Source organism: Pleurodeles waltl, chromosome 6, assembly GCF_031143425.1.
Source record: "Pleurodeles waltl isolate 20211129_DDA chromosome 6, aPleWal1.hap1.20221129, whole genome shotgun sequence".
Lineage (NCBI taxonomy): Eukaryota > Metazoa > Chordata > Amphibia > Caudata > Salamandridae > Pleurodeles > Pleurodeles waltl.
In genome coordinates this window covers 1,103,691,133-1,103,703,148 of record NC_090445.1, presented here as the reverse complement: position 1 = coordinate 1,103,703,148, position 12,016 = coordinate 1,103,691,133, and the positions used below count along the sequence as shown (strand labels likewise).

The 12,016-nt window shown below is 41.0% G+C and overlaps 1 protein-coding gene across 2 annotated transcripts in view; it reads left to right on the top strand.

Moving 5' to 3' along the window:
• PER3 (period circadian regulator 3) overlaps window positions 1-12,016 on the top strand; it is a 476,770-nt gene that overhangs the window by 98,033 nt on the left and 366,721 nt on the right. For both annotated transcript variants that reach the window (XM_069240206.1, XM_069240207.1), the window contains exon 3: window positions 8,848-9,493. In XM_069240206.1, coding sequence (XP_069096307.1) covers window positions 9,093-9,493 — 401 coding nt within the window. In that variant the 5' untranslated portion in view covers window positions 8,848-9,092. The remainder of the gene's footprint in view (window positions 1-8,847; window positions 9,494-12,016) is intronic.

Below are 12,016 nucleotides of genomic sequence, written 5' to 3'. Positions count from 1 at the left end.
TGCCCCAGGACACGTTTGCAAGGGTGATATATCCAGTAGTGTGCATTTCAACAAGATTGATGACTGAGAGACTGGAAACATCTGCAGTGCTTCCTTTTCATTACTAATCAAGGGGGGAAACTCCAGACACTCCTCTCTCCTTGAGTAGAATTGGCCCCTCAATTTTGTTGGTGATTAGTAGGGTTGGCATACTCAAGGCCTTCTGAAAGTGCAGGTGGGGGAACTTCCCCGATTGCCCCCTAGTCTTCAACAAACGGGAATCTTTTGAAGCACTATATTTTGTTTTTTGACAGAGTCTGGCTGATAGAATTCTCCATGACCAAAGCTTTTTTGTCGTCATTATATACTCCAAAATACCTCAGGAACTTTGCCAGGTGATCCAATCGAATGTGGAGGGTAGAAGCGAGGGACTCCAGGGACACCAGGGAAGGGGAAGGGTTCACCGGGCCCACAAGCTGCACCCAAACCTAGATGGGGCGCCTCCATGGGAACAGTGAGCTTCCTACCATTGTGTGCCACTATTGCCGCAACACCCCCTTAACTTGGTCAAAAAACATTTCCTTATAGTCCTTTGGGCGTTCAAGCTCTTCAGTCGCAACCACACCTCCGCACAAGATATAAAAGAACCACAGCACCTCCACATTTCTGGTCTGTTCCTGCTGAGGCTGAGACAAAAAGATCTACCTGGGGAGGTGCTGGTAGTATACACCGGTAGCAAGCCACACCCGGACCTGGACAGGCCGCTTCCGCTACTTGGGGCTCAACCAACTGTCAATGAAAACTAATAAGACTGCCCTCCTCTACAACTGTGAGCCACTTGAAAGGAGTGAGTAGATGAAGGAGTGACCAAGTCAAATTACCAAAGTGAGTGTGAGGCAACAGGAACAAATTGGGGCTCCTTGCAGGAGCCAAGGTGGAAGAGAAGGAGCTGAGCAGGGGAAACACCGGGAGGCAAGAAGCAGCGAAGATGCAGGGGGTCGAGGAAAGCCGTGGAATGTCTCGAGGGAAAGCTGGCGGCGAAGGGGCTCTGAGCGGCGTCACTGTACTACCGTATGACAGCACTACAGCAGCGCTGCAGCTGAGCTACACCTGTGCCCCTTCTCCTGCAGGCTACCCCCGTTACTTGGCTTTGCCGCTGTCGATATCCCTTGGAGCTCAGAGACCTTGTGACTTCAAAACCGCTGCCGCAACAGCCACAGAGCAGCAGTGTTGTCATGCACCTCCCACGCTAACTCCTCATCGTCAAGCACCGCCCACAGCCCGCAGCGTTCTTTCTGGTCCTCTTCCAGGTCCCTTTCTTTGTCTCTATCTGAATTTGTATTGATCTCTATATTATCTTTGTATAGTGAGTGCCCACCTTTCTGAAGATCTGGGCCTTGCTGCTGACCATTCATGTGCTGTTGAAAGTCCATCTCTTTGTTCAGTTAAGTGGTTTAAATCACTGAACCTATGGTGTCAGTAGTATCTTGATCTGTTATACTCTCTGAATGTCCTGCATATTCCAGTTGTTAGACTTCATCATTCTTATGTTCGCAATAGATAGTCATGTTAGAACTCCTTTTTTGAAGTGCTAACCTCAGTAAAGGCAGAACAGTGACAGATATACTCCTTCGTGGTGTGATAAAGATGTTGTAGTATTCCCTGGGGTAGATGGGTTACTCCTGTGCATCCCTGTATTTTAATTTCGCAGGAAGTTTCTTGCAATTTCACACATTCAAGTTCACGTGCACACGTGAGCAAAATAGTTTTCTTTCATTCATCTACTTTTATAGTTGTTGCTGAAAAGCCTTTCGTAAATGAGCTCTTGGTGGACACTAGCTAATTGCTCTTTTATATTTTCTGACGCTGTTAATTTCTTATATCTCTCTATGAATCCTTTACCTTTTGCTGGCGAGCATGCAGGTGGTCCTTATGTGTTTTACGTTTAGTCCCCAAAGCTTGTAAACTATTAGAATGGTATCTCCTTGTGTCAGTTTCCTGGCACTAAATGACTCTTCGATGCATACTATTTGAGCATGTGACTCACTCAAAGTAGGTTTGCATTTTGCAAATCAATTATCATACAATCTTTGTCTCTGCTTAGTTTATTTAATCAATAGTTAATGATTGAATATCTCTTAATTGGATATCCCTCCATTCATTGAGAATGGTAATTGCATTGTGCAACTCATCTAGGGCCATATGTACCAAAGCATTTTCCCATTGACACAGAATGGGTAAAACCCTTTGATACATCTAGCCCCTACTGTTTTATTGGTGTTTTCAGTGTCTTTTGTGAGGATAAAGGTATTGTCTAGCTGATTAATAATTAAAATGGTTCCAGCTGCTCCTGTGCATCTTTAAGGTTCACAGCTATATTTGCAATTCAAACCTAGCAATAAAAAGAGTGATACAGATTCTTACTTGTGGTCAATTACTGTGTTAAGTTGACCTGACTCTTTATAGTCATTTATTGCTTCCAGTCCTATTATGCTTTTTTAAAGTAATTATTCTCTGCCCCACAGTTTTCATCCGCACTTGAAAATGTGCAGTCTCCTACTCTTTCTGCACCACCTTTTCCCTTGTGGCGCAGCTTTTCGTCTCTTTCAGCATCAAATCATTTGCAAATTCAGAGTGACCAATCTTAAGAATGTATACTTCTCAGGTACCTTTTCAATTACCTGTTGTTAGCGTGTGCATTTTCTTTTAATGATGTACAGTTATGCCCATCTACTATCAAAATAGTCAGGCCTACTTAGGCTATTTCACTTTAAACTTAGAAAGCCATTGCCTACCCCAAGTAGAATGCCATTCCCCACCAAATAACCATTGTACAGCATAAATTATTACTCCAATTCATTGTAGCTAACAGGGATTTAATGACCCAGATTCATACCACATACAATATATCCCAGTGTAAATTCAAGTAAATCCTGAAAGCTATGACTCACTTGCTCACTATTGTCCAGTGACTATTAACAAAAGGGTTACACTACTCAGTGATTACTGAAAACACCAATGTGTCTTATTCTGTGTAATGTCAACTGATCTATTAATTCATTTAACAGAGTTGTTGAGAGTTGCTACTTCAGTCTGTCTTATTAGTTATAGATCACATTCACCCATCATTCACTTAATATCCCAGAAAACCCACAGCTATTCGTCGGGCTAATCACCACGTACCCAGTCTTGCATGTCGAGAACTTATTAAGATTTAATGCACTTCTGACCTGAGATCCCACTGTAGCAGGCACAAGAATTAACACAGCTCTTAAAAACGTCTGCGACAAGCCTGCGCAAAGGGCGACTCATCTAGAGGCGTTAAATTGCAAATTTATTTGTGCAGCAGTCAAACAAATTGCCTGCTAAAACTATGTTGTTTAGGAGTATGATGTTCAAATTCATCAACGGTTAGCATAACTCCCATTTAACTCAAATACAAAAGAGACTTGAAGTTAACTCTGGTGGGACTTAAATCTAAAGCTCTGTTACAGTAACCTATGAGTTCAATTTTTGGATAGTATAAACAACTCAGCAATATAGGAAGTCCCACAGCGAATTTGGAGAAAATAGTTTACACACTTGTGCACAGTTCCGACTCTACCTTTGTGGTTATGCTGTTCAAATCATAATGTGACATATATAAGTACAGAAACACTTCTATTCTGAATGCATCGGGCAGCAGAATTTAAAACATTGAGAATGCTATAAATGCTTCACTGTGCTTTTATAGGAAACAGGAGTAGTACTTTTAATACATTTGTAATGTTGAATGTACTACATAAATCAAGACTGTTTTTGAAAGATGTTATGTGGACGGTAAATGGAGTAATATTAGTTGATCAGGTTTTTTTTTAGAAAGATGATTCACTTAACATGTTATATATTAAACAGCTAATCTCAAATTGTAGCTCTCCAAATGACTTACAGTGGCATTTTAGAGGTTGTACATAGCAATGAATCGGTTTATCTCTAATCAAATTTAATTGTCAGCAATAAAATTCAAAACATGGATATGAGTGGGCATGGAGAAACCTTTTTTGATTAATGCTGTTGGTTCTGCCTCATTGTACCCTGAATGATAAAACATTTTGTTTCCTGGGATTAATGCCACCATTTTGTACTTGGCTCACCAAATCAATCACAGGAGTATGTGTTGGTTCACTCCTTGATTAATTGGTCCCTGGGAATTCCTTTGGATAGCCCGTGCACTCCTTTTTTGCCACTTCTTATGCTGGAATATTTCACTATTTTAAAGTGCTTTCCAGGTGTCATCCTCTAATATTGGGTGCAAATCTCATGTGTTGTTGCACATGTCCGATATAGGAGTGCCTTCCTTTAAGTACTATTTGTGTGTTACCCAGTCCGGTTTCCTGTTTCATCTGTATTCTGGAGTTTCACAATCTATTAATATTATTGCAATAAATCCTATTGATTTACAACTTCTTGTGTGAAAATTTCTTCGATACCTAGATCACATTTATTTCATTTGTGTTTCTTTCCCCATTCTCCAGTGCATTTCGGACCCTCTTTGGTCCTTCGTCTAAGGGTCTACTGTTAATCAAAAGAAAGCAATAGCTCTATTAAATCAAGCCAAGTCATACAATATAACATGGAATTAATTACCCTGTTTAATCTTATTCAATAAATTTATCCTGGATTGTATCATATAATCCCAAACATAGAATGTGTTAGATTTTAATCATACAATAAAAGATAGAGTTTAGCCTGTTTAAACTCCTTTAAAAGATTTATCTGCATACATTAATTGTAGAGACCCATTGCTGTCATCCCAGTGTAAGAGGTTGGGTTGTTAGTTGAGAGGGGGTGGAAGCCGCACTTCGGCAAAAACAACAATCGCTTTCGGGGTGAACTACAAAAGTCACTGAATAAACCTGTACTTAACCCTCTGGTAGCTTAACACAAAACAGTCAGGTTTAACCTATGGTTAACATGTAGAAAATAAAATGTATGTGGCACACAAACAGTAATTGAGTGAAAACACAACCCATGAAAAATGTAAACCAATTTAGAAAAATGGAATACATTTGAATAAACAAAATGTAACTGAAACAAATTGAACCCATTCAGTAGAATCAGAGTTAAGATTTTAAAGATTTTTTTGTGTAAAATGGCACCAAAAAGAATAAAGCGTCATTCGTGGGTACATGGTCACGTGAGACCTGGTCAAAGTCACAAGTTACGTTCGACCGCATTTAAGCGCAGGCTGGCTGTAGGTAGTAGGTTCTCTTTTTTTCTTATAGTTACTATCAGACTCTTAAAATTTCTTGAAGATTTCTGGAGAAGATAGAGTCTTCAGCGGGGCTGTGGCCTGTGGCTGAGAGGAGGTAATTATCACAGGAAGTTGCAGTGAAGGTTTCTACCTTCGGGCTTAGAAGATTTTTGGGAGGTCTGATTCCTTCAGTGGGATGAGGGTGCAGGCTGGTGCCGAAGAAGACTCCACACAGCAAGATACCTTTGTCAAAAGATGCTACTGAAAAGGATTTCTTGCTGGGGCATAGACCCTAGTCGGGAGCAGTAGCACAGTCAGTACTACCGCTGAGGCTCCTTCATCAGATCGACTTGCCGGTGGGTCCAGGTCTCATTTTGGTTCTCAGAGCAGAATCGCTTGAAAAAGTTTCTAAGCTTTTAGGGTTAGGCAAGAGCAGTACCACCAACACCACTTCTAATGGTATAGGACCTGGAGTCCAGCAGCAGGAGCCAAGGTCTCTGCAAGCTTGTTGAGTATTTGTAGCTCTCACAGGAGGATAGCTAGCTATCCCTTGGAGTCACTCAGCAGGACCTGGGTTCAAGGAAGCATGTCAGTCTTCCTCCCTTGGGCAGCAGGGCAGTCATTCTAGGAGCAGGACAGTCCTTATTGCATAAAGGCAGTCCTCCTTCTAAGTCTTCCACAGGTCCAGAAGAGATCTGATTTGAGACCTGAGAAGCCATTTAGTATACCCAGTGCCAGCCCTTGGGTGGGGATGCCCCCTTTGTCTTGCCTTCCTCTTTCCTGATCCTGGCTACAAGCTGTCTAGGGGGCCAATAGCAAGGGCAGGCCTGCTGTCAGCTTTCTTACTGTGTCTTGGAGACAATATTGAATTTGTAAGTGAATCTGGGTATAGCCCCTCCATAGCCACCCTAGCAGATGACCCATCCTGCTTACACCTAGGCTTTCTTTGTCTTACTGACAGGGAGCAATACACAACCCACAACAGGAGAGTTGTGTGACACAGGCTACTGGCAGAACGGCACAGTAGATTTTGTCACAAGTCTCCAACTTTCTAAAACTGTCATTTTTATATGTGTAACTTAAAATCCAACTTTACCTTTAAAGAGGATTTTAAATTACAATTACAAAGAAAAGAGAACAAGAAGTATTTCTCTACCTTCTCGCAATCAAAAGTTTGCACTTATGAAATGTGATAAGGTTACCCAGTATTATCCTATAGGAGAGATGGGCATTAAAACAGTGAAAAACAACTTTAGGAGTTTTTCACTGACAGGACATGTAAGACCTAATCCCACATATCCTACTTTTTAAATACAATGTACCCTGTCCTAGGGGATTTTAGGGCTTACCTTAGGAGTGACTTAAAAGTATTAAAAAGAAGGTTTAGGTCTGGCCAAAGATTTATTTGCCAGGCTGAAATTTTATTTTAAACTACACTACAGGCTCCGGTGTCAGACCTGAAACATGTTTTAAAGTGCTATTTCAGAGGGTGGCACAAAGTGTGCTGACGACCCATAAGTAGTATTTAGAGGTCCTGCGTACATGAAGTACCATTTATTAGGGACTTACAAGCAAAATTAAATGTGCCAACTAGGTGTAGACCTATTGTACCTTGATTTAAGGAGGGAGTGCAATCACTTTAGTGCTGATTTGCAGTAGTACAGTGTACATAAAACAAATTCAGCAAAACAGGAGGGGTGAAGGTAAAATGTTTGGAGGGGATTACCATCCAAGGGAGTCAGGTCTAACTCCCAGGCACTGTAAACTTGTGTCAGATTTACATCTTTCATAGCGGAGGTTACATCAGTGTCCAAAAAGCCTGACTGGAGAGTCAACAGCTGACTCAAACTGACTGTGTTACTCCCAGTCACAGATTGCATCATCCTTTTACAGAACCTCTAGACAACAGGAAAATGTGTGCACCCTTTATTCACCTAGCTTTACTTTACATTCACACTCTTCCGGAGGTGAAGAATCATGCATATACACAGGAAGAACACATTTCTAGTAACAACATTTAAATGATTATAATCCTCTGTTTAAATGTGTGACCTGATGATTATTCTCTTCTCTAAATGCATTATTCCAATACGAGTTGCAATTAGTCATTGTGCTTGGAATAAGTGTGCTGTTGTGTTTTTTTGACGCTGTAAAATAAAATCTATAATGGATGTTTGACAGTTTATGACATATACTGCGCCGGATTCACAAGAAGAAAGTGCATTTCTTTTCAGAATTCACGAACTCCGAGGGTAAGTGTACTACAAAAGTGTGGGTCACATGTTTCCACCCCCGGATTATAGCAATTGGTTTACACATGTATGGGTAGGTGTCCTGTTATTTCATCTTTGTGTTTTGGATGCATCAGTTTTTTTATAGCTAAACGAAAAAATGAATTTTCAAAGAAAAAAATCACATTCATGATTCAGATAATTTAGAGTGGTTTAAGCGTTTCCTATCCGCGGAGATGTGCACACATGGAACTTCTGCCAATATTTTAGGTGTGTGTGCTTACAAATATGGTACTGGGGGAGGTTCTGTGCTCCATCCCTGATAAGTCTACCTGTAAAAGTTGGTGAGAATGCACAAACCTGATTGTGGATATTCAGCAAAAATTAGCTGGCCTGCCATTCTGGAAACATTTGCACATGGGCTAGATTAAATGTTCTCCAGTTTGAAAATGAGAAGAAAATCCTCATCTTCTCTCTAAAAAAATATAAATGCATTTTTTGGGGGGAGGGATCTAAAACTTTCCTGTGAAAGAAAAAAAAAATCTTATGTGCAAGGGAATGTTTCGGTTGATTCTTCAGATTCAACGATGTACACTTAGATTTCGCATGAAGAAATATGTATTTTGGAACGTTGTATACTACCTGTGGAATGGGTTTAGATCAAACAGGTAATAGTACGTTTTGTCTTTTTTCTTAATTCTTTGCTCGTCTACTGTTTGCGTACTCTTTTTTGTAATCTTTTTTTAGAACACCAATTACACTTGAATGTACTGTTGCTTTTGTAGAATCGAAGTACGTGGCTCATTACAGAGACAATATTGAATCTTATTACATTTCCAACCTCAGCAAAAAGGCAGAAGGATTCTATTAATATTCATTGAAGTTTATATCGTACTGACAAACATATAATTTATATAGAAAATGCAAACTTATTCATGGAAATGAAGGAAATAAAAGAAGAAACAAAAAGTGTTGTGTTGTTTGCTCATCACCTGGTCATACCGATCTGCCCGTCATGGCTGATTATGCTTTTGCTGAAATTAAGAGGTAAATTATGGTTTGAGTCATCGAAAATTATGCCTGTTCATTTAGAGTCCATGTGCTTTGTGAAGTAGCAGTTTTACTAAATTAATTGACTTTTTTACCTAAATATAGCACTGAATAAAGTAATTGCAGATGAAAAACGCAAGCTTCGTTCTTTGGGTGAATAATAAAGCTGCTTTAGATCACATGCTAAATGCGTGCCAACTTACATCTAGCTTTTCTAACGTTTTGGCTTTTTTTGAGTTTTAATGTTTGAGAACATTTTTATTCCTATTGATTGACAGAGTTTAAGAACGTGCTGATTTTTTTTTCGAACTCCTTTGATTTAAAATTGTGTTCATAGTTTCTTTTCTTTTGCAGGTTGAAGCTATTGCTGACTTAAGTCCACCGAGTTACCATGGTTTAAGATACAGAACACCTCAGGGTTCACAAATGTGGAAGTTCTCAGCAGTAAATTACATCCCGTTCCTCTGTAGTTTAATTTATAGATACTCTTTGTTAAAAGGTGCATGATGTCTACCTGTCCAGCTAGCTGAAGGGAACCCAAGAAATCACTAACCATGGTCATTTAGCATGCTGCTACTGCATTAAGAGTTGATGAACCCATGATGAGCTCTGAACTCCATGGTGCTAGTGTGGACCATGGTGGACCATGGGCTGCATCCTCTACATCAGAGGCCGAGAATGAGGCTTCAGCCACCTTTAGGAAACCGACTTTGGAAGACCAGGGTTTTCAGCACCAGGAAGACATGGAGATGCGCTCTATTGGATCACATGAAAATGACTCCAGTGGAAATGAATTTAATGGACAAGATTCTAGTGGGAATGATTTCAGTGGACCAGTTCCCAGAGGCAACGATTTCAATGAACATGAATCCAGTGGCAACGATTTCAACGGGCACGAGTCCAGCAAGACATACTTAAAAGGCAATGGATCAAAGAGGCGGTCAAGTTCGACTTTCCGGCGACCAAGTAAATCCACAGGGGACAGTAGTAGCAGCAACAGGTGAGATAAATTGGCATGCGCTCCTGTGGAATTGTCCCTGATGCCTTTCTTTCAGCAGCATACATTTATTTGTACCGGGATTCTTTTTATTTTATTTTAACATTCACAAACAAAATGTGCAGTTGCCTTATTCACCCTCTTCTTCACCACCATCTTCATGAAGCCTTTTCAGTATTCACCTGCCTTCCAATAAATAATGTAGACTGATTACACACAGGCCCTCTTTATGGGTCTGGCACTCTTATGAGCGCCAGACTTTTTTTGAGACGGTCCCGTGGCCTCCGCCAAACTCATAATGAGGTCCACAGTAACAAATTGGATTTACAGACCACTGTTTCATTCTTTTGAATCATAAAGTGAGCTAAGCTCAGAATATCTTTACCCAAATATTTGTATCTTAGGCCCTCATCACGAGTGTAGCATGCAGCCAGAACACCGCCGGCCCTATTACAAGTTTCCAACTGGGGCGGCAGACAGAAACTGTGTTTCCTCCCACCAGCCCAGCGGGAAACAGGGCATTAACATTGAAGCCGGCTTGTAATTGAGCTGGCGGCAATGTGGCGGTGCGGCAAGTGCAGCAGCACTCGCTGCGCTTTCCACTGCCCGCAATTTGGGCAGTGGAAGCGCAATGGGACTGTCCTTGGAGGGCCCTGCACTGCCCATGCCAAGTGCATGGGCAGTGCAGGGTCCAAAGTGGGCCCCTGATGCCCCCATTCTGCCATGAAAAGGCTGGTGGATTGGGGAGTCTTAATCCCCAGGTCAGTGCTGGTGGATTACAACCGCCGAGACTGCCAGGCTGTCGACTGGCGGCAACATGGCGGTGTCGGCATCCAGACCGTGGCGGCTTCGCACGTTGTAATGTGGCAGTCGGACCACCACAACCGCAGCAGTCGGACCGCCACCACGAGTCTGGCGGTCTTAAGACTGCCAGACTCGTAATGAAGGCCTTAGTATTGAATGTACATATTGACATAGAAGGACGATATCCGATAGTGTTGGTCATACGAGCAGGCTCCAGACATGCTTGGTACAAATATATGAACTTTATGTAGATGACAAACAGCTTTTTAGAGAAGTCCTTTGAGCGCCTCATCCTATTTAGATGCTACGTGCATTCTCGATGGAGACTCAACTATGCAAAACATGGCCAACTAGTTAGACACTCACCGAAAGTGAATGTGAAACCAGGAATAAAACCAACTCAAAAATAATACAAGAGGTTGAACTGCTGGGTATTTGAAAAAATCTGTATCCAATAGCTAAAATATTCTCTTTACTGTTCCCAGGTACATTTCACTTATAGTAGTCTGGACTATGCAGTAGGAAAACAAGAACACCTGATTGCCGCTTACAGCCCAAAACTTTAACTGACCAAACCTTTGCAACACATGTAAGGGAGTTCATAAATAAGTTTTTCCCAGCATAACGACAAATTAATTGAGAGAAGAATAACAGAATAAGAGTTATTAAAAATAGCACTTGGAGACACAGGCAAATGGTGTAAAAACTCAACTAGTGTGTACTTAATGAAGAAGAATTAATAGACCTGGAAAAAAGTTGTTCTAGCCACAGAGACAATGAAACATATCATGGAGATCAGAAGACATATAAAAAACGTGCGGACTAAGCCAAAAAATATACACTTACTAATTGTAGAAAGAGAAAGCAATAAATAGATAAAAATGCTAACATGGGTGTTATACGATTGAGATAAGACACAAGACCAGACTTAATATCCAGAATGAGGACAAATGACAAATGTAGAACATATTTAGCATTTTAGCAACCCTTAGCAATGAATCAGCAAACCATAATATGATATCCTGACCTCAGTCGGAAGACCCACATTGTTCGAGGAGCATTGTGAACAATTTGTTATGCCGCTCACCCCAGAAGAGATAAAAGACACCCTTCCAGAAGTGCTAAAAGGAAAAACACCAGTTGGGTTTCATATTTGTACCAGGTAGCACCAGAAGTACTGGTAAATAAATTGCTTAAACTGAAAGTACACGAAGAAAGAATTGCGAAGGATGTTGTCCCATCTATGATGAGAAGGAGAGGGAGGCAGTGTTAATTCCAAAACCAAATAACGATCCTAATCAGGTATCCTCCTTCAACCAACTCTATTTTGAATACTGATGATAATCTTGTCATTAAACCCTTGTAACCAAGCTACGCGAGTAATGACCACATTGATCCATGGCGACCTGTCTGGGTTCATATTGTATAATGCATAATATTACAATATTGTCTCACATGCTGATTACTCCTACCTACACTGGATGAGGTGTTTGCACTGGCAGCATTCAGTACTCAAACCTGTATTCAACACAGTGGGATGGGACTATATATACAGTAGACAATGATAGGAAGAATACAGTTCGACCTTAACTTCTTAAAATGTTTAAAACTTTTATATGAGGAATCCGCAGCCAAAGTGAGGGCAGATGGTTGGTTCTCGGTCAGCTGTAAAGTGGAAATAGTCACACAGCGGGGCTGCGCACTGTCTTTTTTGCTGCTTCC